At 42.0% G+C, this 21195-nt stretch overlaps 2 protein-coding genes across 2 annotated transcripts in view; one reads left to right on the top strand and one right to left on the bottom strand.

Annotated features, from left to right (window-relative positions):
* On the top strand, positions 1–7358 carry polr3c (polymerase (RNA) III (DNA directed) polypeptide C). Its single transcript, XM_072394193.1, has 13 exons — positions 1–122; positions 1537–1683; positions 2793–3057; positions 3361–3668; positions 3824–3928; positions 4735–4908; positions 4988–5039; positions 5140–5200; positions 5289–5439; positions 5644–5745; positions 5873–5922; positions 6032–6181; positions 6289–7358. Exons 2-13 carry the CDS (start codon positions 1537–1539, stop codon positions 6371–6373), a joined length of 1650 nt encoding a protein of 549 aa, XP_072250294.1. The 5' UTR covers positions 1–122; the 3' UTR covers positions 6374–7358.
* itga10 (integrin, alpha 10) overlaps positions 6562–21195 on the bottom strand; it is a 29914-nt gene continuing 15280 nt past the window's right edge. The window contains exons 5-30 of the mRNA XM_072394192.1: positions 20460–20574; positions 20227–20354; positions 19498–19646; positions 14992–15142; positions 12596–12761; positions 11994–12067; positions 11764–11908; positions 11184–11332; positions 10895–11038; positions 10590–10796; positions 10373–10503; positions 10054–10220; positions 9596–9738; positions 9376–9486; positions 9189–9274; positions 8944–9085; positions 8756–8848; positions 8574–8650; positions 8392–8481; positions 8215–8299; positions 7817–7930; positions 7635–7742; positions 7447–7554; positions 7266–7361; positions 7067–7180; positions 6562–6979 (exon numbers count right to left, since the gene is read on the bottom strand). Coding sequence (XP_072250293.1) covers positions 6926–6979; positions 7067–7180; positions 7266–7361; positions 7447–7554; positions 7635–7742; positions 7817–7930; positions 8215–8299; positions 8392–8481; positions 8574–8650; positions 8756–8848; positions 8944–9085; positions 9189–9274; positions 9376–9486; positions 9596–9738; positions 10054–10220; positions 10373–10503; positions 10590–10796; positions 10895–11038; positions 11184–11332; positions 11764–11908; positions 11994–12067; positions 12596–12761; positions 14992–15142; positions 19498–19646; positions 20227–20354; positions 20460–20574 — 3147 coding nt within the window. The 3' untranslated portion in view covers positions 6562–6925. The remainder of the gene's footprint in view (positions 6980–7066; positions 7181–7265; positions 7362–7446; positions 7555–7634; positions 7743–7816; positions 7931–8214; positions 8300–8391; positions 8482–8573; positions 8651–8755; positions 8849–8943; positions 9086–9188; positions 9275–9375; positions 9487–9595; positions 9739–10053; positions 10221–10372; positions 10504–10589; positions 10797–10894; positions 11039–11183; positions 11333–11763; positions 11909–11993; positions 12068–12595; positions 12762–14991; positions 15143–19497; positions 19647–20226; positions 20355–20459; positions 20575–21195) is intronic.

The following is a 21195-nucleotide window of genomic DNA, read 5'->3' as shown; positions in this document are numbered from 1 at the left end:
GAAACCCGGAGAGCGGAAGTGTGCGTGTGTTGACATGGAGGAGCAGCATGTGTAAAACCGTCTGTCTGTTGGCTGCTTAGAGAAAAGACCGGCGTTTGGTCACAAACAAATCTGTCAGAGAGGTTGGTGTAAAAATGTGTTTGAACTATGCAGTTTGTAAATGATAAGTTGGCTACTACGTTTATAGACCAGTAGACATGAGCTCATTCACGTGAGTGTGACTTGTGTATGTCGCAGTATAACACTGTTGAAGTATTAACTTGTATGCACAACGCCATCAAACATTTGTTAATAATGTATAATCTTATAAATGCAGACAAAAAAATGGGTGATTTTAATAAATTGGCATTGTTTAGCTCTGCTCTGTATTTTGAACGTTCGTTATTTCTATACACTAAAACTTAGACCTCGGTTGATGTACTTCGAATGAGTTCGGCACTTATTGCAGTTTCTTACTCCTGTAAAGTTGTATGAATCACGAGAAACATCATTAAAACTGTGGTCCAGATAAAAGCTGCAAAAGTAGAGATTTTCTGACTTTTAAGCATCTTATTCAGGATGGAGCTTCAAAAACTGTTTCTTAGGCTGGATGGAAAAACAAAATGTCAGTCGAGTCAAATTGGTAATGAAAATAATTGCTCGTTGCAGCCTTATTACATTCCCTAGAAATAATTATCAGTTGAGAAGTTAATGGTTATTTTTGTCCATTCACAATGATGCTTGAATGTTTACCCTTCAATTTCTATTCTATCTAAATATATTTTTCATGGAAAACTTTATCAGACTTTAACACAGGTCCTAAAACTAGATAAAGATTGTTGAAAGAATTAGGTGTGTGAAATGAGGTGGCGATAGTGTCATCGAGAAACCCAGTTATGCTACAGTTGTACTAGGATGGTTTGCCATCATTGCATGAGTGACAAAACAATGGATTCTGAATTAAACTGATGAGTTTTAAAGGAAGTTGCCAGGACATCTGTCCATGAGCTAAATCTCAATGGAATGGGGCATGCAGCAAGACAATAACCCCAACCACACGTCTTTCTATCTAACAATGGTTGTTAATGATTTGGATTGGTCAAGCCAAAGTCTTGATCTTACAGTGTTTGGAAGGACCTGAAGCGAGTAGCTCATTAGAGGAAATCTGCCTCACTCTACATCCCAAAGTGGTTGTTTTCTTTGATTAAAACGCATCTCTAGGTGCTGGTAGTATTTCTGTGATGTCATATAGGACGTTTATATGAAGGATACCACATAATGTGCGAGAGAATATCAGAATGGCTGTTTTGCTGCTTTAACAATTTATGTGTCGATATTAGATCAAAATGTCCAATTTCTTTTCAGAAGTTTTTGTCATACACACATTACAAACAGTGGTTTTGCTCAGGGAGGCAGAGGAGGCAATGAAAGTCAGCAACAGAAGTAAAATTGGCCTATTGTGACGTATTTCTTTGTGAAACAGTCATAGAATAACGGTGTTGGTGCCGGTACTTATGGTTTATTTAATGTCTCATTTGTATGTTGCTGTTTGCACAGATGACGACTCAGGAGGTACGTCTGTGTGGTCTTCTGCTGCGGGAGCATTTTGGAGAGGTGGTGGAAAAAGTGGGAATACACCTGCTCAGAAGTGGGACACATAATTTAAGAACCATTGTTAATGAAACTGGCCTCTCTGGGGATCTGGTAAGTCTGGCAAACTGTTTTTTTTTTAACTTCATTTGTTGTGATGTATTCAAGCTGACCATTTTATTCCTTTAGATTTTTATGCTCTTGCAGCTAATTGCGCAGTAGTTGAAAGTAATGGATGTTTAGTTCATCATTTCCCACTTTCACCAGTTGTGTGACATTCTGGAAACATTTACAGTAGTGTGAAAGGACTTCGAGAACTTGCACTTGAAGTGCATAGTTTCAGATGACTTAATGTGGCTGAATAAACTCATACTGTTGTTTCACAAGCAAGTGAACGTCAAAAAGAATAAAATGATACATAAAGTCGTAGAAGATGCTTGATTTTTGTTTTGCAGTAGTTTAAACGGCATTTTGCTTATGAAATGATAGGATTTTCATAAAAAGAATAATAAATATTTAAAAGAATAACAAGATGAATGAGGAAAAAGACAAATAGATAAAAATAACGAGTAACCTTGGAGTTTGAGCATATGTTGCCTGCTTCCTCTTTATGAATTTCCTCTCGTTGCATGTGGAGATTGCCTCGTCTGCCACTTAATTAAACTTAAACGTTCATTAAAATCGCTTTCTGAAATCATTTGAGGCTTGTAGATAAGCAATATAGTTGCGGAATATTCACTCATATTACATTTACATACATTTCAGTCATATTACAGCTACGAAACTTAAATAAAAAGTTGACTTCGACTTTTGGAGGATGCGCTCGACTGCAGATCCGGTGTCACGCCAAACTCTGTCGACCATCAGATTCTATGACTCAGATACAAGTCAGAAAGAACTCGCCAACAACCGAGTAATTCAGAGGGATGGAGTCATTTCCATAGAATATATGAATATATTTATTTGAAAATACACACAGAAACAAAAAGAAGTCAAAATAACTGATAATGCTCTAAATGATATATGTTTTATCATTTGTCTTTTTCCACATTTATTCATCTTCCATTTGTCTTTATATTTCCACATTTATCTGTTTCTGTGTAAATTCTTCGACGGGTTTATCCTTTATTTCCTTCCATAGTTTCTTATCTTTTTAAACAATAAGAGTAGCACAGCACACTCCGGTAAATATTTGACCCCTCCCCTTTTCTCTTTCAATCCAGGTGAAGAAGTCTCTGTGCGTGCTTGTCCAACATGGGGCTTGTACGTTCACCTCAGGTCGGAAAGGGCCCGGCAGCCCGACAGAGTATCACGCCTGTTGCGATCGGATCCTGAGAATTCTGCGCTACCCTCGTTACATCTACACCTCCAAAACCCTGTACGGCGACACCGGCGAGCTAATCGTAGAGGAGCTGCTGCAGCGAGGCCAAATGATGATGAGCAGTGTGGTTAAGACGGTCGCAGACCGTCTCACACAGAACATGGAGGGTCAGTGTCCATATCAAGCAAATCTTTTGCAGTTTTCTGGAAGGCATTTTTAAAGCCAGGCTTTGGGTTTGCCAGTCAAAAAAAGCTACTACCTCTGTCTTTGTAAGTTTGTATAGAAACCAGACTGGATGAACACTCGTCAACCAAAATACACACTCATACTAGCATTAGCTTCACAATCCAGGTGTGGTGGGTTGTGTCGGAAAAAGGTTTCAAATGTGATGACTTTGAGGATTATGTGGGATTAGATAAAATGCAAAATAGTGATGTAACAAGTAGCAAGTTTCTGTTTTGTCATTATAGAAGGGCTCAGCGTAGATTACAGCGACGTGTCCGCTGCCTTTTCCAATCTGGTGGAAACCCATTTTCTTCAGCGCTGCCCTCCACTGGCAGCAGGAGGAGCGAAAGAAAAAACAGCTGTTAGTGCGACTCCTGCCACCCCTGCTGCTCCTGCAGCTCCTGCAGCCCCCGCCGCCCCACCCACACCGGAGAGCTTCCCCGACTGCTATAAGGTTCCTCATGTGACACTTTTAGGACGAGGCAAACGCCAGTTCGCTGGTGAGGATGGAGAGGACCAAAGGAATGCAAAAAGGGCTAAAATGGATTCAGAGGTCAGTGATTCAGTCCAGTGATTTGATTTAAGTGAAACACAGTAGCTGCACAGCTTCCAACATCCCTCACATCTAACAATCTGCTCATAACTAATCTGACCCTCTGCCTCTCCACACGTTTTGTTTGACACATGCTCGGCATCTCTTCTGCTCAGACGCACGGCGATGAGGGAATTTACTGGCAGGTGAATTTTGAGCGCTTCCATCTGTACTTCAGGGACCAGGCAATAATCAGCGCCGTCGCCAACAAGCTGGATCAGGTTGGGTTTCCACACAGAGGTTAAAAGATACAATATATCCTTAAAGAACAAGTAAACCCTTTTTTTCTAAGGTTTTATTGGTATTATTATGTGTCTGGCAGTTTTTAGAAGAAAACTCAATCAAAACAAATCTTCTCATTAACAAGAATCTACAAATTTAAAGTACCTCAAATACGAAGGTTAGAAGTACACAGCACAGGCATATTTTCAGCTTGGTTAGCCTTGAAGAAAATATACGCATAAATCAGATCAACAGAGTAAAAAAGAGTAAAGACTTTAAGGTTTTAAGAAGTGGTTTAAAAATATGTTACTTGATATGGATATATAATATATTTGTCAGGGACCCTGAGTTTAAAAGCAGATCAAAAGATCGGTGCCTTTGTCATTTCTTACTTTTATGTGACGCTACAGCTAACTGTGCAGTAGATAGTTGGCGGGTTTTGTTACCTTTGAAACTGATAGTTCTCCCTTGTTTTCCATCTTTTTGGTTAAGCTAAGCTACGTTAATAAGCATTTTATAAGATGTTCAGTTATTCTTATCTCTCACAAATAAAATTGATTTGAGTTTTCAGTGAAATTTCTGTTTTGGTTGGTTTTGAAATAGGATCAAATAATCTTAATGAGATGTATGATTTGAAAAGAAAAGAGGAGATGGATCAGCCTCCACCTAATTGTGAGAGAAGATCCCGCAGTCAGCTCAGAACTACCAGGGTTTACCTTCAGTCTCAGTTTTCTTTGCTAGTACCCATAAATATAGCGGCTGTTTGATTTTAATAATCAAGTTTTTTTACTCTTTAACAACTCAGACTTGCAGTGAAATTGTGAGGACCATGTTGAGGATGAGTGAGGTCACAACCTCGCCAACTGCCACCTGTACAAAGCCCCTATCTGCCAATGAGATTTACAGGTCCCTTCCAGCCAGTTACAACATCCCCAGACCTATCCTGGACCAGTACCTCACTCTGCTGGTGGATGACCCGGTAGGCATTAATACTGTTTAATTGTCTTTTATTAATCTACTCAAAATGATTAAATCATCTTCTACCTCTTATTTGTTAGATGGAGTTTGTGGGGAAGGCTGGCGAAAGTGGAGGAGGGATGTTCGTCGTTAGTATCCTTTTTCCCATTTAGAGGTGTAAATAACATGCATGTTTGTACCATTTAACCCACGGATCGCAACGCACAGCTGCTTTTCTGAACTCATCTCTCAGATCTCCACAGAGCACTAGCCAACTTGGCAAGAGCCACACTTGAGTCTGTTGTACAGGAGAGGTGAGTGGGTGTGTGTTTTAAGCGTGAAAATGTTCTAGCTGTTATCAGGAACTCATTATAATTTAAACCACTTTTAATCTGGCACCAGGTTTGGCTCCAGATCAGCTCGTATCTTCCGGCTGTTGCTACGGAAACGTCATTTGGAGCAGAAGCAAGTTGAAGATTTTGCCATGATTCCAGCGAAAGAGGCTAAAGACATGCTGTACACACTGCTGTCCCAGAACCTGGTCCAGCTACAGGTATGCAGAGGATGGATTGTGAGTTGTTCAAACAGCATCCGATAGTTTTCGGATGAATTGAAAGCTTCCCACATGCAAACATGGTGGAGAAAAAAATGATGAATTAGCCATCACTCTGTATTGTTATCAGACACTGTAATAATAATGATTTGAAGCGAACTCTCATTGTTTACCCTCTCTGAGTGGCTATTATTTATCCTTCAGGAAATCCCCAAGACACCAGACTACGCTCCCTCTCGCACCTTTTATTTTTACACTGTCAACCAACTCCCTACAGCAAGAATGCTGCTGCAGAACTGTTACAAGGTGAACCAAAAACACTCTGTAACCTCCAGAGATCTGGATGGATGTCTATTAGCAGGTTATTTTTGTTTTTTTTATGCTAATTTTTGTCATAATTGGTGTCTTGTCTCTGGGTATTTTCCCACTATAGACAGTGGCCAACCTCGTAGATCGACGCCTGTTTGAAACCAAAGAGAGCAAGTGGGTCTTTGAATCATGATTTTATTTGATCATTTCACACTTTAAGGTCGTGTGCCTCACGCACTGTGCCATGGATGAATTGGCTGATCGGTTTTATGTTGATTTAAAGACGCCTTCTGGAGAAATCCCAGCGAATCGAAGCCATTCTGGCATCTCTGCAGGCCAGTGGGGCCGAGCCCGAACAACTGACCGAGGTCGAGGAGATGATCACTGCTCCTGAGAAGCAACAGCTGGATAGCTTAAGGCTTCATGTTAACAAGTAGGACGACAAAACTAAAACTAACTTTGTGTATAGGAAATTAGGTATCTCAGAAGTTTCTTGATGTTCCTGTTTTACCGTTTCCCCTTTTTTTTTTTCCCCTCCAGGTTGGATTCGGCCGAGAACCAAGTAGATGAAACCATCTTTCTTCTAGAGTCCTACATCAACTCCGCTGCAACATCTGCAAGTTGAAACCGACTCGAGCACACTATGATTCAGCCCCAACAGTTTTCCATTGCTTTTTGTATGTGATAACTGTCGGATATGATTGTTTTTAGAGTTTAAAGCTGAGATGTTTCTGAGAGTGGGGTCAAATCTGAATAGATTTTTTTTTCTTGTTTTAATTACATACAACAGCAATGAATAAACAGAACAAAAATACTTTTCAACTGGTTTAATTCCTTTAAAGTAAAAACAAAACCTGTTGGGCCAAGTGATTGTTTGAAATATAAAACCATGGGGGAAAAAATCTGCAAGTTAAATAGTAGAACTGTGGTTTAATACACTTTGTTTTTTCTTGAAATTAGAAAAAGAGTATTTACATAAGTGCCCCAGATCCTGGAAATAGTGGGTAGTGCTTTTCTGTTGGACCCTGATAATGCTCTCTTTGGTCCGGGAGATCCCTGTTGCATCTTTGTCTTGAGCCCCATCCCAGGACCAACTCTGTGCCCGCTGGGAGGCAAACACCACTCATCTGGTGGTCTTCATGGCAAAGGACTGCTCTCATGGCAGCAGAAGGTGGGCTCAGTCCTCATGGTTTTCATCCTCTCCTCTGTGTTTGCGTGTGAAGAATCCGAGCTGACAAGAAGACGAATTAGATTAATATCCTGTCCTTCACGCACTGTAATATTTTCTTGAAGTAATAAGTGAAATTAAATGTAATACCTTCCACAGTATGAAAATAATGAGGGCCAGTAGCAGCAAACCTCCTATGATGCTGCCAATCAGAATCCAGAGCGAGATGGGAATAGCTCGCCCCTTCAGTACCTCCAGTACAGTCTATAGAAAAGAAACAGGCATGGAGAGTTCATAGAGAATTAACATTACCCCCACTGCACTGCTCAGAATCCTTCTGCAGTCTTACCTCCCCCCAAAGGGTTCTTGTGCCCAGAGTGATGAGGTTATTCTCCTTAGCCAAGACAGCATAGGCACCTGTTATCCTCACTGACTTATATTTGGCCTGCAGACATAGACAGAGGGGTGATGACCAATGTTTGACTCACTGCATGAGTATCTGATCATGTGCGCGTTGCTCTGTAACTCACTTTCCTGAAAAAGTCGTCATGAACTCTGCGGGTGACTCGTATGAAGGCACCATGCAGAAGCTGCTGGACCTCACACACAACCTCTGTGCACCACGACGTGCTGCAGTTCTACACAGGTACGCACAAGTCGTATTATCATCTTTGTGAGAGCTTTGGAGTGTTCATTTGCTGCAGTAAGGAGGCCTCACCAGTATTTCATCATGCAGCATGTCCTCGGGATGAAGGGGGCGTACGTCTCTCTGTCTTGCCTTTAGCTGGGCTACTTCACTCAGCACGCTGCAGTTCACTCCTGTGGCCTGTGGGGCAATTTAAACACGTCACTCATCACCTAGAAGCAATTAAGATGCAAATACTCAAGAGGCCCACTCACATTGTTTGAGGACACATCTGTCACAGTCATGAAGACTCTGTCTCCTGCAGCCACTGAGGGCAGATGCAGCCGCAGCTCCAAGTTACTCACAGTGTAACAGCCGAGATTCTGCAGCTGCAAATGCAGACAAAGCTTTAATTGCCTCATCTTGCCTTGTAGTCTGATGACACACTCTTAATTGATGGATTATATGACACATGTGGTAAAAGGACTGTACTGAAAAGGAGCAGAAAAAGCAGGCAGTGTCCAAAGAAAAACTGGGAAAGACCTTCAGGAAGCCTGGAGAACTTTGGCTCACAACCACTTTAAAAGATTACATGAAAGTCTAGCTGCTTGGAAGAAAAATCTAGAGAAATGAAGAAGGGGCTCAAGACGTTTATACAGTGCTGTATCTTTACCCTGATGTGTGTGTAGAATTCTGGTCCAGTTGCTTCTGAGACTGTCCGTGTGGGGTGGACCTCGTAGCGGTTCAGGTTAGAGTAACTTTGCCGACAGACAGGAAAAAGAGTGGTGTGTGAATAACTACACAGAGTTTTTTTTTTTAAATAGATGGAGCTCAGGCTGTAAACACTCACCTGCTAACAAACAGGTCTGGCTCATACTGAACAAAACTCTGCAGCTGAACACTGTTGTCCCCCAAAGTGTCTTGTCTCTCCACGCTGTCACTGCAAAGGAAACAGGAGGGTTGGGTAAACTGGGCTACGTTTATCCTTTAGTATCTTAAAATGAGAGCACAATATACCTATGAGTCAACTACCTGGTGGCGCTGAGCTTCATTTGCACTCGAGTGTGTAAAGATGTGCAGCTGAACTCAAACTCCAACATAAAGTGAACCTGCAAACAGTAGAGACGGCCTGCTGAAGTGACACATTTCACCTGAAGGGAGAGAACTGTGAGTGGGCTGAGTGTGGTGGAGCCGTTTCCTTAGCTTGAGCCTACCTTTGACTGAGAGCGAAACACTGGATAGCTCACATTACACGAGTGGCTGTTTGTGCCAAGTGTTGTACACTCGATCTTAAAGTGGGCATCCTCCTATGGTGACAGAAAAGAAAAATGAATCTACATAAATGAGAATGCCTACTTGCAAGTGATGCTACATTTGTTAGGATCATGCGAGTGTGGTCTACCCTGATGCTAAGGCTGGCGAAGTGGAGGTTGCGTGAATAGTGTAGTGTCAGGCTGGTGTTGTAGGCGTTTTCCAGTCTGTTCTGAAGCTCCACTTCCACAGCCAGACGCCTACGAGGGCTGCGAATCACATAAGGCTTCTGTCTGTGGAGAAAGCACAGTGTCACTCAGGCCTAACGACTGAGAGGATGTTTCGTTTAACACCTTTGGAGATAAAAGTGAATAAAGAGACATCTCATATCTTTACCTTGTCCCGGAGATGTTCATGTGTGCCTTCAGCACCAGGTCTGTTGTGCAAACATCATCCTCACCGCAGTCCTTAAAGAACGGGATCTGAACAGGTGTACGTAGAGGACGAGAGAGCACCTTTTCATGTACAGTAGGAAATCTGAAGCAGTGAGTGCGGTGGGAATGCTAACTTTTGTGCCACTCACAGATTTGTTCACAGTGGTCGGCCAGCCTTCATCCAGAACTGGACCAGTTTCTGTGTTGTTGATCTTAAACCTCAGTGAGAAGCGGATTGGACGAATGTAATCTGCTGTGTCCTAAATATGAAGATAAAAAGAAGCGTCACCCTGTCTCTTCCACATGTTTGTCAGTGTGAGATGGAGGATGTGTGTGTGTGTGTTTGTGTTTACGTGTACCAACGCTCACATAGACATGGAAGGGCAGTTTGTAACAGAGACTTTTTCCTGTGCGGACGCGGGCCGACATCTGGGTCTGTCTGTGGGAGCTGTCATCAAACAGGGCCCGCGCTGACAACTTCCTGTCATCCAACATGGCCCACACCCACAGATCTTAAGAGAAAGTGGACAATTAAGACAGGAGCTGAGTGCGGTTTCTAATAATCATTTGGCCTCTTATCAAGCGCTGGAGTGGCTAAGCTGTTGAATCTCAGTGAGCAGAAGGAGTGAGTTAAACATTCACATTTGATTTGCTTACCAGTGTAATATGGCTGTATAAGTACTACCTTAACAATTAAGACCACTGTTATTTCATTTACTGCCTGACATATTTGAAATTTATGAAACTTTTCAATTAGAAATCAGTCGTGAAATTGCAGATGGGGCTCCCTGGGATGTAGGGTTTAAGAGAAAAATAAAGTGATCTACCAAAAGCGTTGCTCTGTCGTCCAGAGGAGTGTGAGATGGCTGTGAAACAGGCTGTGGCGTTCAGACAGGCGGATTCTCGGCCTCCCCTCTGACACGTCTTCTTAATCACGTTGATCGATTGCGGCAGGAAGGACAGACTCACATTGATCTGGACGATGCTTCGAGAGCTAGGAGAGACGGTTTAAAAACATTACCGATGTGACACAACACAAAAGTAGCTGCCAGTGTGGGAACTAGCTGTTTAATGAATGTGATTAAAGAACATGTCCGGATGCTTGCTGCTATGACTAAAAGACTTTCCTACTCTGCGTCTTCTCACCTGAGCAGCACAGCACTGCCCTGTGCTCCCACTGCCACGTCTATTAAATCATCTCCGTCTAAGTCCAACCGGGCGCTCACACTGCGGCCAAAATACTGCAGGGAGGGGGAAAGCGATGACCCTGGTATGTGCTGTGAGGACATGAGAGGCAAATGTTAGACTGACTGAATTCTGAAGAGCACCAGTGAGCTTGTAGGTAAAGATAAAAGGGAAAAACCTGTTTATAATCGTGGTTGATGTGAATACCGTCTCCGTGGTAGATATAGATTGCCCCTCTGTGTTCATCCTCCAGTGGAGCTCCCACCACCAGATCAGTGAAGCCATCGTGATTCAGATCTGGAGCGGCTGCCAGTGCATAACCGAACCTCGCGTCCTGGGACTTCTCCTCTGACTTCAGTGTACCATTATGTACAAACACTTGCTCCTGGGAAAAAGAGAGAGAAAAAAAGATGGATGAGTTGAAGGTAACAGAATATAATATTACTGTAGTTTGAATTGTAACCTGACCCACTGCTGTCTTACCCCACTGAGCGTGTAGATGTAGACTTTACCAGCCTCCTTGTTTCCTGAGCCAAGGTACATTGGAGCAGCAACCAGAAGGACATCAGTGATTCCATCCTGATCGATATCCAGTCCACACACCTCACTGCCATAGTAAGACCCAATCTGAAGACAAAAACCTGTTATTCCATCTTACCTCCAGTAGGTGGAGCCCTTGTTATAAGTTTTAAAAAAACGAGACTTTTACAACGTTCTGTGAGAAAAGATAAACCTGACAATATAAAGGAGGCCGTCATGAAAAGAGCTTCACCTGTTCTCCATTTAACGCCTGTACGATCTCGACATCACCAGCATTACTGAGTTCAAACAGAATGACTTTGCCTTTGTGTTTAAACCGAGGAGCCCCAGCTACATAGAGCCTCCTCCAGTCACCGATGAGCACAGATGACACTGTGTAACCTGCAATCACATATAAATACACTTCAGTGTAATTCATGGCGTTCAAGAAAGTGCTAGTTCTACTTTTTCAGTAAAAATGTTTTTATGGTTTCTAATAGACAAAACTGCTAAACTGTTTGAGCCCTAGAAGCTCCTCTGCTACAGACTTTGAGGCTGCACCTCGAAACAATAGATTAGATCATAGATTGGACTATTTTTTTACTGGATTACTGCTACATTTATGTGCATTTTGTGGGTGTGGTAGTGAGGTCATTTTTCTATTTATGGGCCGCTACAAGTAACGGTCACGTCGGGCTTCACGTGAGCTTTGACAGACACTCATTAACTTAGAGTTAATTTAGAATATAATCAGTAGATCAAATAATGCTAAATGTATTCATCGTGATAATATTGTATCAATACAACAAACACGTGGTTTGACATGTGGGTACCTAAATAAGCAGCATGATTTTTGAGCTCCAGTGGAAACTCGCTTTCAAAGGCCTCTCTTGGGGGTATGATTCGTCCATTGGTCCCTTCCTTCAACACTCCACCATCCCAGTCGTAGGCGCCCACCATCCCAAACAGGATACCATCCTGAGGAAGGGAACAGGGAATGGATGAGGCGCAAACTCGGCTAACTGATGACACACTGATGATCATTTTGACAGGTAGCACTTACATCCAGTGTGTGTGTGGAGAAGCCGATCTGAGACATCTCCATGTGGAACGTGCTCTGATTGTAGCCCAGCATACCTAAAGGCAGACAACAAGTCAGCTCTCTCCTTCCTCGTGTTTCTTCGCACATCTCCTCCCTTCCCTTTCCTTCCTCTGCCTCTCAGTATCAGATCATTCTTATCCTCACTTACACTGAAGACCGCAGGTGGCAGACATTTCCTATTCTGCTGTCCCTTCCTCTTTAATTTCCCTGAGCATTAAAGGGTGGCATCACTTTTCATCAGCCTTTCTCTCAAGTTCCCGCATCTAGTGACAGCTTTGTACACCCTCTATCTTTATTTCCTCTCTCTTGCTTTCTCCACCTGCTCTTTTTCTCACACAGACCTGATGTTGCCTCTTACTTATTCAGTCTTTATACAGTATTTCCTATCAAACAAATGATCAGTCTAAGTAATGAAAGGGATGAATAAAATTTTCTTGATTTATTAATTTATGAAACAGGGAAAACTGAACTATCTTAGTAGTCTGAAGTATGACAAGCTACAGCTGTTTACTAATTTTAAACATTTATTTCCGTCTTCTGGCTCTCTGTTTTAACACTGTTACCTTCCAGGGTGAAGATCCGGTCTCCCAGAGCATCCACGATGTCATTCAACGCAGCTTCATCGGTAACGTTGAAAAAGTATTTATCATCCGGGTCACTAGCGATGTATTTGATCTCATTAATGAACGTATGTGGGTCCTGCTGTTTCCGGATATAATGGCCCAGAACCTAAAGCCCAGAGCGGGAGAGAAAAGAACTTTAAAAGGACAAAATATAGGGGGGAAAAAGGAGGTCAGTAAAGCTGGAGGCAGAAAAAGGGGGTGAGAGTGGCGAAAACATACTGTAAACAGATGATAGACGCAGGCAGAATCAGATAAATACTACTCCATGTTCCTGATCGACAGCAACTTTCAGTAAACATCTGAAATAAAAGATGTCTGCCCGTATACTTGAGTAATTAAGCCATACTTCAAGGCCACAAATTGACTGGAAAACATGAGGTTGGAGGAAAGGGCAGCCATTGGAGATTTGTCAATGAGGAGCGCAGGCATAGCTTAGAGAGGTGAAGAGATGACAGATGCAGAAGATCTGCTGCAGCAACAGCGCTTAATGGCTTAACGACTGAAGTACAAATGAGAAAATTCCATAGGAGAAACCAAACCCCAGAATCTCCCCCTGTGACTCTGGCTGCCAAGCAAACTCAGGAAATCCTCTGTTTTTAAAGGGCAGGGGATGGAGCAGGGTGTAGTGTGTAATGTAAAGAGTACTTATAAAATGTACATCAAGACCTTATATAGAAGTTGAAAAGTTCCAACACAGAGCAGAAAAGAGATTAACAAAAAACAAAACATAAAAGAAGTATTACTGAATTCACATTTCCTGATTTTTAGATTTGACGATGTACTTAAACATAGGCATACATACATTGTGCTGCATAAACTCCTCACACGCATATCCACATTTTTTGCCCCTGTCCTGCACTGATGTATAAAACACAATCTGCTGTGACTGGATTGTAGTTTGAAGAGCTCTGAGCTCCCTCGTGAACCATTTTCACTGTGCATACACACAACCTGAATGCACAGGCAGGAGCACAAAAAGCAGACTCAAAACACACCTGCGTCATGTAGATACAATGATCCATGCTGATAGAAACATAATACATTGAACATAGCTTACAGTCTGCTAACCTTTGGCTTCTCCCTTTTTCTACCCAGATGGATGGGATTTAGACCTCAGAGCATGGATTGCTCAACATTGACTATTATATTTGAACATATTGTTCAAATATTTCAATTTGTGGTCTACATTTTTAATCATTCCAGGGGACAAGGACTCTATTTGTTGCTGTTACATTCTCAACCATTTTAGTGGCATTGCAGATCCAGAAACTACTGAATGTCACGAAATCTGTTTTATATGTTTTCCAGATTTTAAAAAATCAGTGTGGCGTTTCATTTTAGCAGTTTTGAGTGAAATCTCTCAACAACACACAGATGGATTTCAATGAAATGTGATAGTTGTGTCTGTTTCTGGATTGACTTGAATGACTCTGGTTATCCTTTAGCCGTACACTTTGACCAGTACTTCCATGCATGGACAGACACCTTCACATCCCACATCCCTCCCCAGCCTCAGATGTGCTCTGTGTTTAATGTTGATTTACAGATGACAGAATACTTTTTGCAGCTTTGCTGCAATATGTTGACAGCTTTCACACACTTATATGCCAGCCTCTCCACCGATGGTTAGCACCTTTTAACCTTGGCCAGATTCTACAAAGTGTAGAATCTATAATGTGTTTGTCATTCACACACTTTCACACCACTGCCAGTGTTCATATGTCATCGGCAGAAACCTGGGGGTGTTTGACTATATCTCAATTTCTGGGCCACAGCCACTCCCAGATCAGTTCATGCAATCTTCTAAAATTGCACTTAGCTACCCTGCCTTCATGTTTGGCCCCCTTTCTCCCCTTCTGTGGCTCCAGCAGAGTCTGAAGGTTCTCCAGCCTCTCATTTGGGACAGGGAGGGCTCATGCCATTAGAGTCTGTCTGCCCTTGTGATGCTAACCACTCAAGATATTACCACTCCGTGCATTTCTGTGTGTTGAAGGGTGGGGCTGGACAGGAAGACTTTTTGTTTCCAGTCGCCTATTTTACTATTTTAGTAGACCCAAAGGGTTCATTTGGTAATTTGGGGATGTTATTTTGGAGGAGTGGTGGTAATATTGTGTGGTTACTTGTGGTGGATAAAGTGACTGTACCACGTTTGCACAATGTATCAGGAATGTCACTGATTCTCTGTACACCCCACTGGTAATGTTGGTCAGTTGCTTTTGTGTTTCCCACTATAGTGAGTCGTAAGAGATCCTGAATCAGTAATCTCAGTGCCAAGAGCCATGAGCAGTATGTATCGTTTAGGGTTGCACTTGTCCATACTTGAAAAATATACTCACAGCGATGGCATATCTGGTGATGTTTCTGCTCTCGCAGTTCTCTAGAGCCTCTGGCAGGTCCTCCCCATCATGGGACTCTCCGTCTGTCACCACAATCATCACCTTGGTGGCGCCTTCCCTTGCTCCATGCTCAGCACTGAATGCCTCTGTGCTACAAAGACAGAAAGTGGGACCAATGAAGCTGGATGATATGTAATTCTGTCATGTTGACCCTGCTGAAATGATCTGAAATAGGAAGCAGGATGGAAGGAGAGAATTCAAATGTAGTCATGAAACGAGTGAAGGGGAGGAAACCAAAGAGTATCCAGTCACTTCGGTTCCTGAAATGTCAAACATCCTCTGAAATAATATACAATATCAAGTGCTTCTCTGTGAAAATGGATAGCTTAAATAACACTCAGACAGCTGATTTGAGTTTCCACCTATCAAGCATGTTATAAATGGCCCAGTTCATATCCTTTTCCCACCTTTATTTGGGACACTTGACACACATGCCTCAGCTGCCGCTTGACTCAATTTGGTCACTGTAAGCAGTATGTGTCATTGCACACAGTGACCAAACCTGTGCATTACCTTCCAGTTGTGCTATTATCCAGAGAAGACAAATGCATGAGCAGACTCAAGCCACACCCTGTTTGTCTGCAGAAAAACCTGTTTTCACTGGGACCTGCTTCAAGCGTTGAATATGGTTGGTAAGCCTCAGACCAGCATACACACACACACACACACTGGATGAAGGAGAGGAGTCAGTGCAAGTGATCTCAGTCATTTTCAGGCCTAACTGCAGCCCTTGCCTAAATATAACATTGTGGTCAGCCACAAGAAACTCACAGTTAAAAACAACCATTTCCCTTATGCAGACTGCAAATTACATAGGGTGCAGAGAAGGAGAAGAAAAACAGAACAGAGGAGTGAAGGCATTATAAGGAAGAGGAACAAATAAAAGAAAAGATTGATGAAGATGAGAGAGAAAAAAACAAACTGATTAAATATGTCCACGAAGAAAATGGAGAGAAAGAGAACAGCACAAATCTTTCTGCACTGTTCTCAATGATTATATTTTTCATAAATCATAACATGGAGTAAACAGCTGGTAAGTGCAGAGACACAGATGACTGCAGTTGGATGAGAACATAAAGGAGGAAAAAAGACAGACAAGACAAATGGAAACAAGTCAGAGAAGTAAAAATAAAACATCAGGGGAAAGGGAGATGAAAGAACAGAGAAAGTGAGCTGAGCTAATTGGGAGGCCTGGCTGTATTTACAACCCATTTTATAGAGTCACAGCAGTGTGGTAATGACACGGCACAGCGGTCTGTGTGTGTGTGTTTTTGTGTGGGGGTGAGTAAGAGTGTCTCAGACGGATGGAGAACTAAAGAATTCAGTGGCTAATCCAACTGTAGAAGGTTGTTTGATGTTAATGAAGCAGTCAACAAGTCTGCATTCAAGCTGCCTCTCATGTCATTTACATGACGAAATGACACTCATCTCCCAAATGCACAGGAAATATACATACTACTTTATTACCATGTATGCTTGTATGTATGCTTTTGAGATTTATTACCTTAGCATAACTGTCTGGAATTAGAATTACGGATATCAGCAACATAATGTTTACTTATCATTAGCCCTAAAACACTGTCAAAAACAGCCTGAAATAGCTGTCCATGCAAGGATTTTCATTGGGTGTTGGTTCATCAAAGCATTTAAGCAGTGTCTAGCACTAGAGATGCACTGGTTAATAATGTTGATGAGCTATTTAGACGTTACAACAAAATAGGAAGCCGTTCTTTGTATTTCTTGTTGACAGTTCCAGCTGTGTACAGGCTGTAGTGATAAAACCTGTCAGTGGCCTCTTGACTTGGCATGAAAAATTGCATTAAAAATACTGAATTATAGATACCTGCAATTACTCAGTGTAGCTTGCCATATGCACCGAAAGAAGCTATAAAATACTTTGAGTGTTAGAAGGGTCACATTTGTACCTAAAGAGCTGCTTTTAAGCTTTTTGGAAGTTCAGCTTCAGGTCAGGTCCATGTTCAGTTGCTTCCCATAAACAAGTAAAGGCCAATACAACCAATACAACGCTGCAGTTGGGATCTTTACTTGCTTTGCCTTCATTTGGCATTTGTCTAAAGCAGCATTGGTTTCCCCGTGCGCACATTTTAGGTTAGTTTGGCTTGTTAACATAGTATTTTAATGCAGAAACCATTCAGTTGTCCTCAAGGTGTGTTTTTGGGTTTGTCACCTTTTCTTAGATTAAGTTTATGAATCAACAAATAATTATGAAGCTTTGCTTAGTTTCCTCACATCACATTTGTAGGCTTTGTTTCTACCAATTTGGGTGTGAAAGATTAATCAATCATTGTTCTAAACTAGCATTCATGCTGCCATCAGGTCCCAAACAGTCCAAACTCAGAGAAAGTTCATTTGAGGTACAATCTGAATTCCTGTTTTTTTCTAGTCTAAAGCCGTAACCCCGTGTAACTCACTTTGAGAGATTGAACAGTTTGCATATGTCTTCTGTTGGCTCTTTTTAAATCTCTTTCAGCTAAGTTAGTGGGTCATGGTTAAGTTTATAATAAGGACAAGGTTAGAGTTAAAGGTTAAATGTTGACCATGCAGTTACAAGGGTTAAAGTTGAGGTTAGGAGGTCACAGAATGAATGTTGTGAGAGCTAGTGCCTGAGAGTACACCTAAAAGGCAGCATATATGAATTTAATGTGTAATGTGTCAGTCCCTGATGTCTATGTAGATGTTCATTTGTGTATGTGTGTACTGTATGGGTCTCTGTGTGTATTTTTACAGCTGCAGGCGCACCACTTGGCTGACCAGGCCTTGCCACACCTGCAGGCGTGCTGAGCCAGCAGTAATCCAGCCCAGCTCAGCTAATCTCACTGTTTTTCTACCCCGTCACTCTCCTTCTCAATGCCGATGATGCTATCTGTCAATCTGTACATGTGTATGGGTGTTTGGGAGTAAATGTGTTTATTTGAATTCAGTCATACTGTAAGTTGTTGTCTTTTCATAAGAACTTCTCTATGAGAAGTCATGCTGCCTTGACCTCGTGTTTTCTTTCTGTAATCTGAAACCAATTTTGGGTAAATGAGAAAGCTTTCACTTCAGAAATCAAAAAATGGCTTCTGAGTAACAACTTCTGTTTTATTTGCTTCTTGCCTTCTAGCCTTGTTAAGTATTTTGATAGTCTTTTTTTCCATCTGACAGGGAGAGAGGACTGACTGTGACAGTGAGAGTTAAAGAGAACAGAGTGTTGACTGGACTTCTAATCATGGCGTTTTGATAGCTAAGTTGTATCTTTTTACTTCTTCCATTTCCAGTTACTACTTCTTTTAAATGTTCCCTCTATAACTGTCCAACTTTTACCTTTAAATGTACCAGAAAGCAGGAACTCTCCAATTACCTGTGTGCTTGTGTCTGTGTGTATGAAAGCAGAACGCAGCTCCAAGGCATACCTCCCAAAATGGCAGTTGTGGCCACACATCAGGTCTGGGTGTGGTGCGCTATGTGGGTATGACTTTAATAAAGCAGGAATTTTATTTTTAAGCGAAAGAGAAATTTCAGGACTATTCACTCCGTCAGTGAGTCTCAACCTGTAGAACTGTTTCTTTAGACTCGGGTTACCAGTTTATTTTCTCTCTAACATACTTTTCCAAAGATAAGTTATGAAGGTGTGGAGAGCTAAATGAACAGATTTTTTTGTGATTTAGGGAGCAGCACCACAAGCTCTAAATGTATTAATTAAAGAAATTTGATAAGAAAACCATGATATTTAAGAGTTGCTTTAATTACCCGTCCAGTAGACATGGAAAAACAAAACTTAAGAGATGTATTAGTGTTTACATAGCAAAAATGTCTTCTGTTGTTATTTCTTTTTGGCTCTGTTTTTGGTCCCTGAGAAAACTATCAAGCTAATGCTAAATGCTTGACTATATTCACCACCAAGTGGGTCATTTTGCCCAGCTTTCCTTTAGCCCAATTTGTCCTTGTGCTTGCATTGGTTCCCTTCCACTGGCCAAATACATGCATGTTAGGTTGGTTGATAATTGTATGAGAATGTTTTGAATGTGAGCGTGAATGGCTGTCCAGGGTGTAAGACACCTCTTACACTATGTCAGCATGAATGGGAATGTAATGAAGCTGGCATCCTCACTAGTGTTGCACCCCTTTACAGACCAAGAGCTACAACATATTTTATGTAGAGCCATGACTGGTGATACGTTAAACAGAAAAATATTTTACACAGTTTAATCCTTTCATCGTCTGATCTGACCATAAATCAAATGTAGTGTGCAGCACAGAGGGAAGAATGTACTTGAAGAAAATAAACCTGATTATAACAACAAATTCTCCACTGTTATATTTAGAGACAAACCACCAAGAATGTTACTCAGAGATCTAAATGGCATGACAGTTTCCAGTTAACCGGCCAAATCTACAGCATGAGAGCAAGAAAGATCAGTCAGTAGCAGTGACTGACAGGCATACCAGGCCTTTTGGATGGCGAATGCAGTGCGCGTCTCACGTCCCTCCTGTCGGCTGATGTTCTTGGCGGCCTCCACCACCTCCTGTGTAGTCTGGTAATCCTTCAGAAACCATTCATGAAGTGCTATCTCACCATACTGCAGTATGCCAACCTGAAAACACACAAACACAAGTATTTCAGCAATGCCACATGTTCATGGTTGCTCTTGCACATGATTATGGAAAGTAACATCTGAGACTTGTTTCTGGGGTGAACTATCTCTTTAAGTACCAGTCCTGTTCTTAAAGCAAACAGCACTGTTGGGGAATTTTTGAATTCATTCAAAAACCAGAGGTATTTCCTCTTCACCTCACATTGCCTGCTACCCTTTACCCCCCACCCTCCCTTTTCATAACTCAAACCCCCTCTCACTCCTCTTGGTTAGCTCATAATAATGCTCCTACATCCATCCCCTCCAACTTCCACTCCGCTTCAAGCTTTAGGCTCATGTCCCTTTACGTTACTGCAGCAATTTGTTGTGGTCATATTTGCTAAACTTGCTCTTAACATCACTTTGTTCATGTTTTCATTCAAAGGGCTACTGTGAAGCTTGTCTTCCTGTTCTGGGCAACAGCAAAAGAGTCCCAGGGAATTTAGAAAGAGAATCGCTCAGATTCAAACCCACAAGTTTCCATTACTAATGTAAATAATATTTACAGGCAAAGCTAAAAGACATCGACTTGTGTTTTTACCTGCATCTGGTCTGAGCTGATGTGGAACTTGCTAAGGATGTTGCTGAGGAAGTTCTGGACCTCATACCAGGGGTAGATACTGTTGGAGCCATCCAGCACGATCACGATATCCATGTATGTGGGGCACCCTGCCACAAGTGGGAGTATCCAGATATGTGGCTGGTTAAAGCAGGCCTAAGTAGCATGGCTTTTTGCTTCAGGGTGTATAAATGTGTGTGTAAATGTGTGGTTACTTTGCACAGTTGGAGCGATGGGCTTTCTTGGTTTTAGATCATCGCTGACAGAGGCACAGATGCCGTTGCTGAACATAGATGTACCGCACTCCTTTGACCAAAGAGGGGCACATGCCTGCCAAACACAAGCACACACACAAACACACGCACAGGGACACATACAAACACACAGAACAGCATCTGTTTTACAGGTGAAGCAATTTCAGGGGCAGCTACAGTTAATTTGAGCAGTTTGAAAGTTTTTGTGTTCTGCTCGCAAGATGAGGTATTTTGATTGTTATCAAAGAGTTTGAATACACAGGCAAACGTGGCCAAGTGTCCCACGTATAAACTCTCACACACCCACACACACAGTACCAGCAGAAAGGAACAAAAAGAAAACAAGTTATAAGAGGGAATAAGTCATGGAAAAACTACAACACTGTGGTTTTGAGGACAGAAAAATGAGGGGGAGACAGAAAGGGGGAGACTATTGTTGACATGCTGGCAGTCACTGTTGTCATGAGCGGTTTAACAGAGCTGGAGCACAAGACCAGCGAAGCAATTTAAATCTGATTGTGCTAAATGTAGGGTGGGGGCCTGGAGGGGTGTCAAGGGGGCATCCTATAAAAAAAATTCTGTTTTCAAAGCATGCCGTTTATTTGGTTTTCATACTAAGAGGAAAAGTATGGGGGGAGCGCAAAGGGAGGAGATAAAAGAGAAATTCAGCCACCAAGAGACAAAAGAAAGAGACTGA

The sequence above is a fragment of the Leuresthes tenuis genome, unplaced genomic scaffold (assembly GCF_036924035.1).
Source record: "Leuresthes tenuis unplaced genomic scaffold, fLeuTen1.0.hap1 SCAF_10, whole genome shotgun sequence".
NCBI lineage: Eukaryota > Metazoa > Chordata > Actinopteri > Atheriniformes > Atherinopsidae > Leuresthes > Leuresthes tenuis.
The sequence above is the reverse complement of the archived record's forward strand: the minus strand, read 5'-3'. Positions and strand labels throughout refer to the sequence as shown.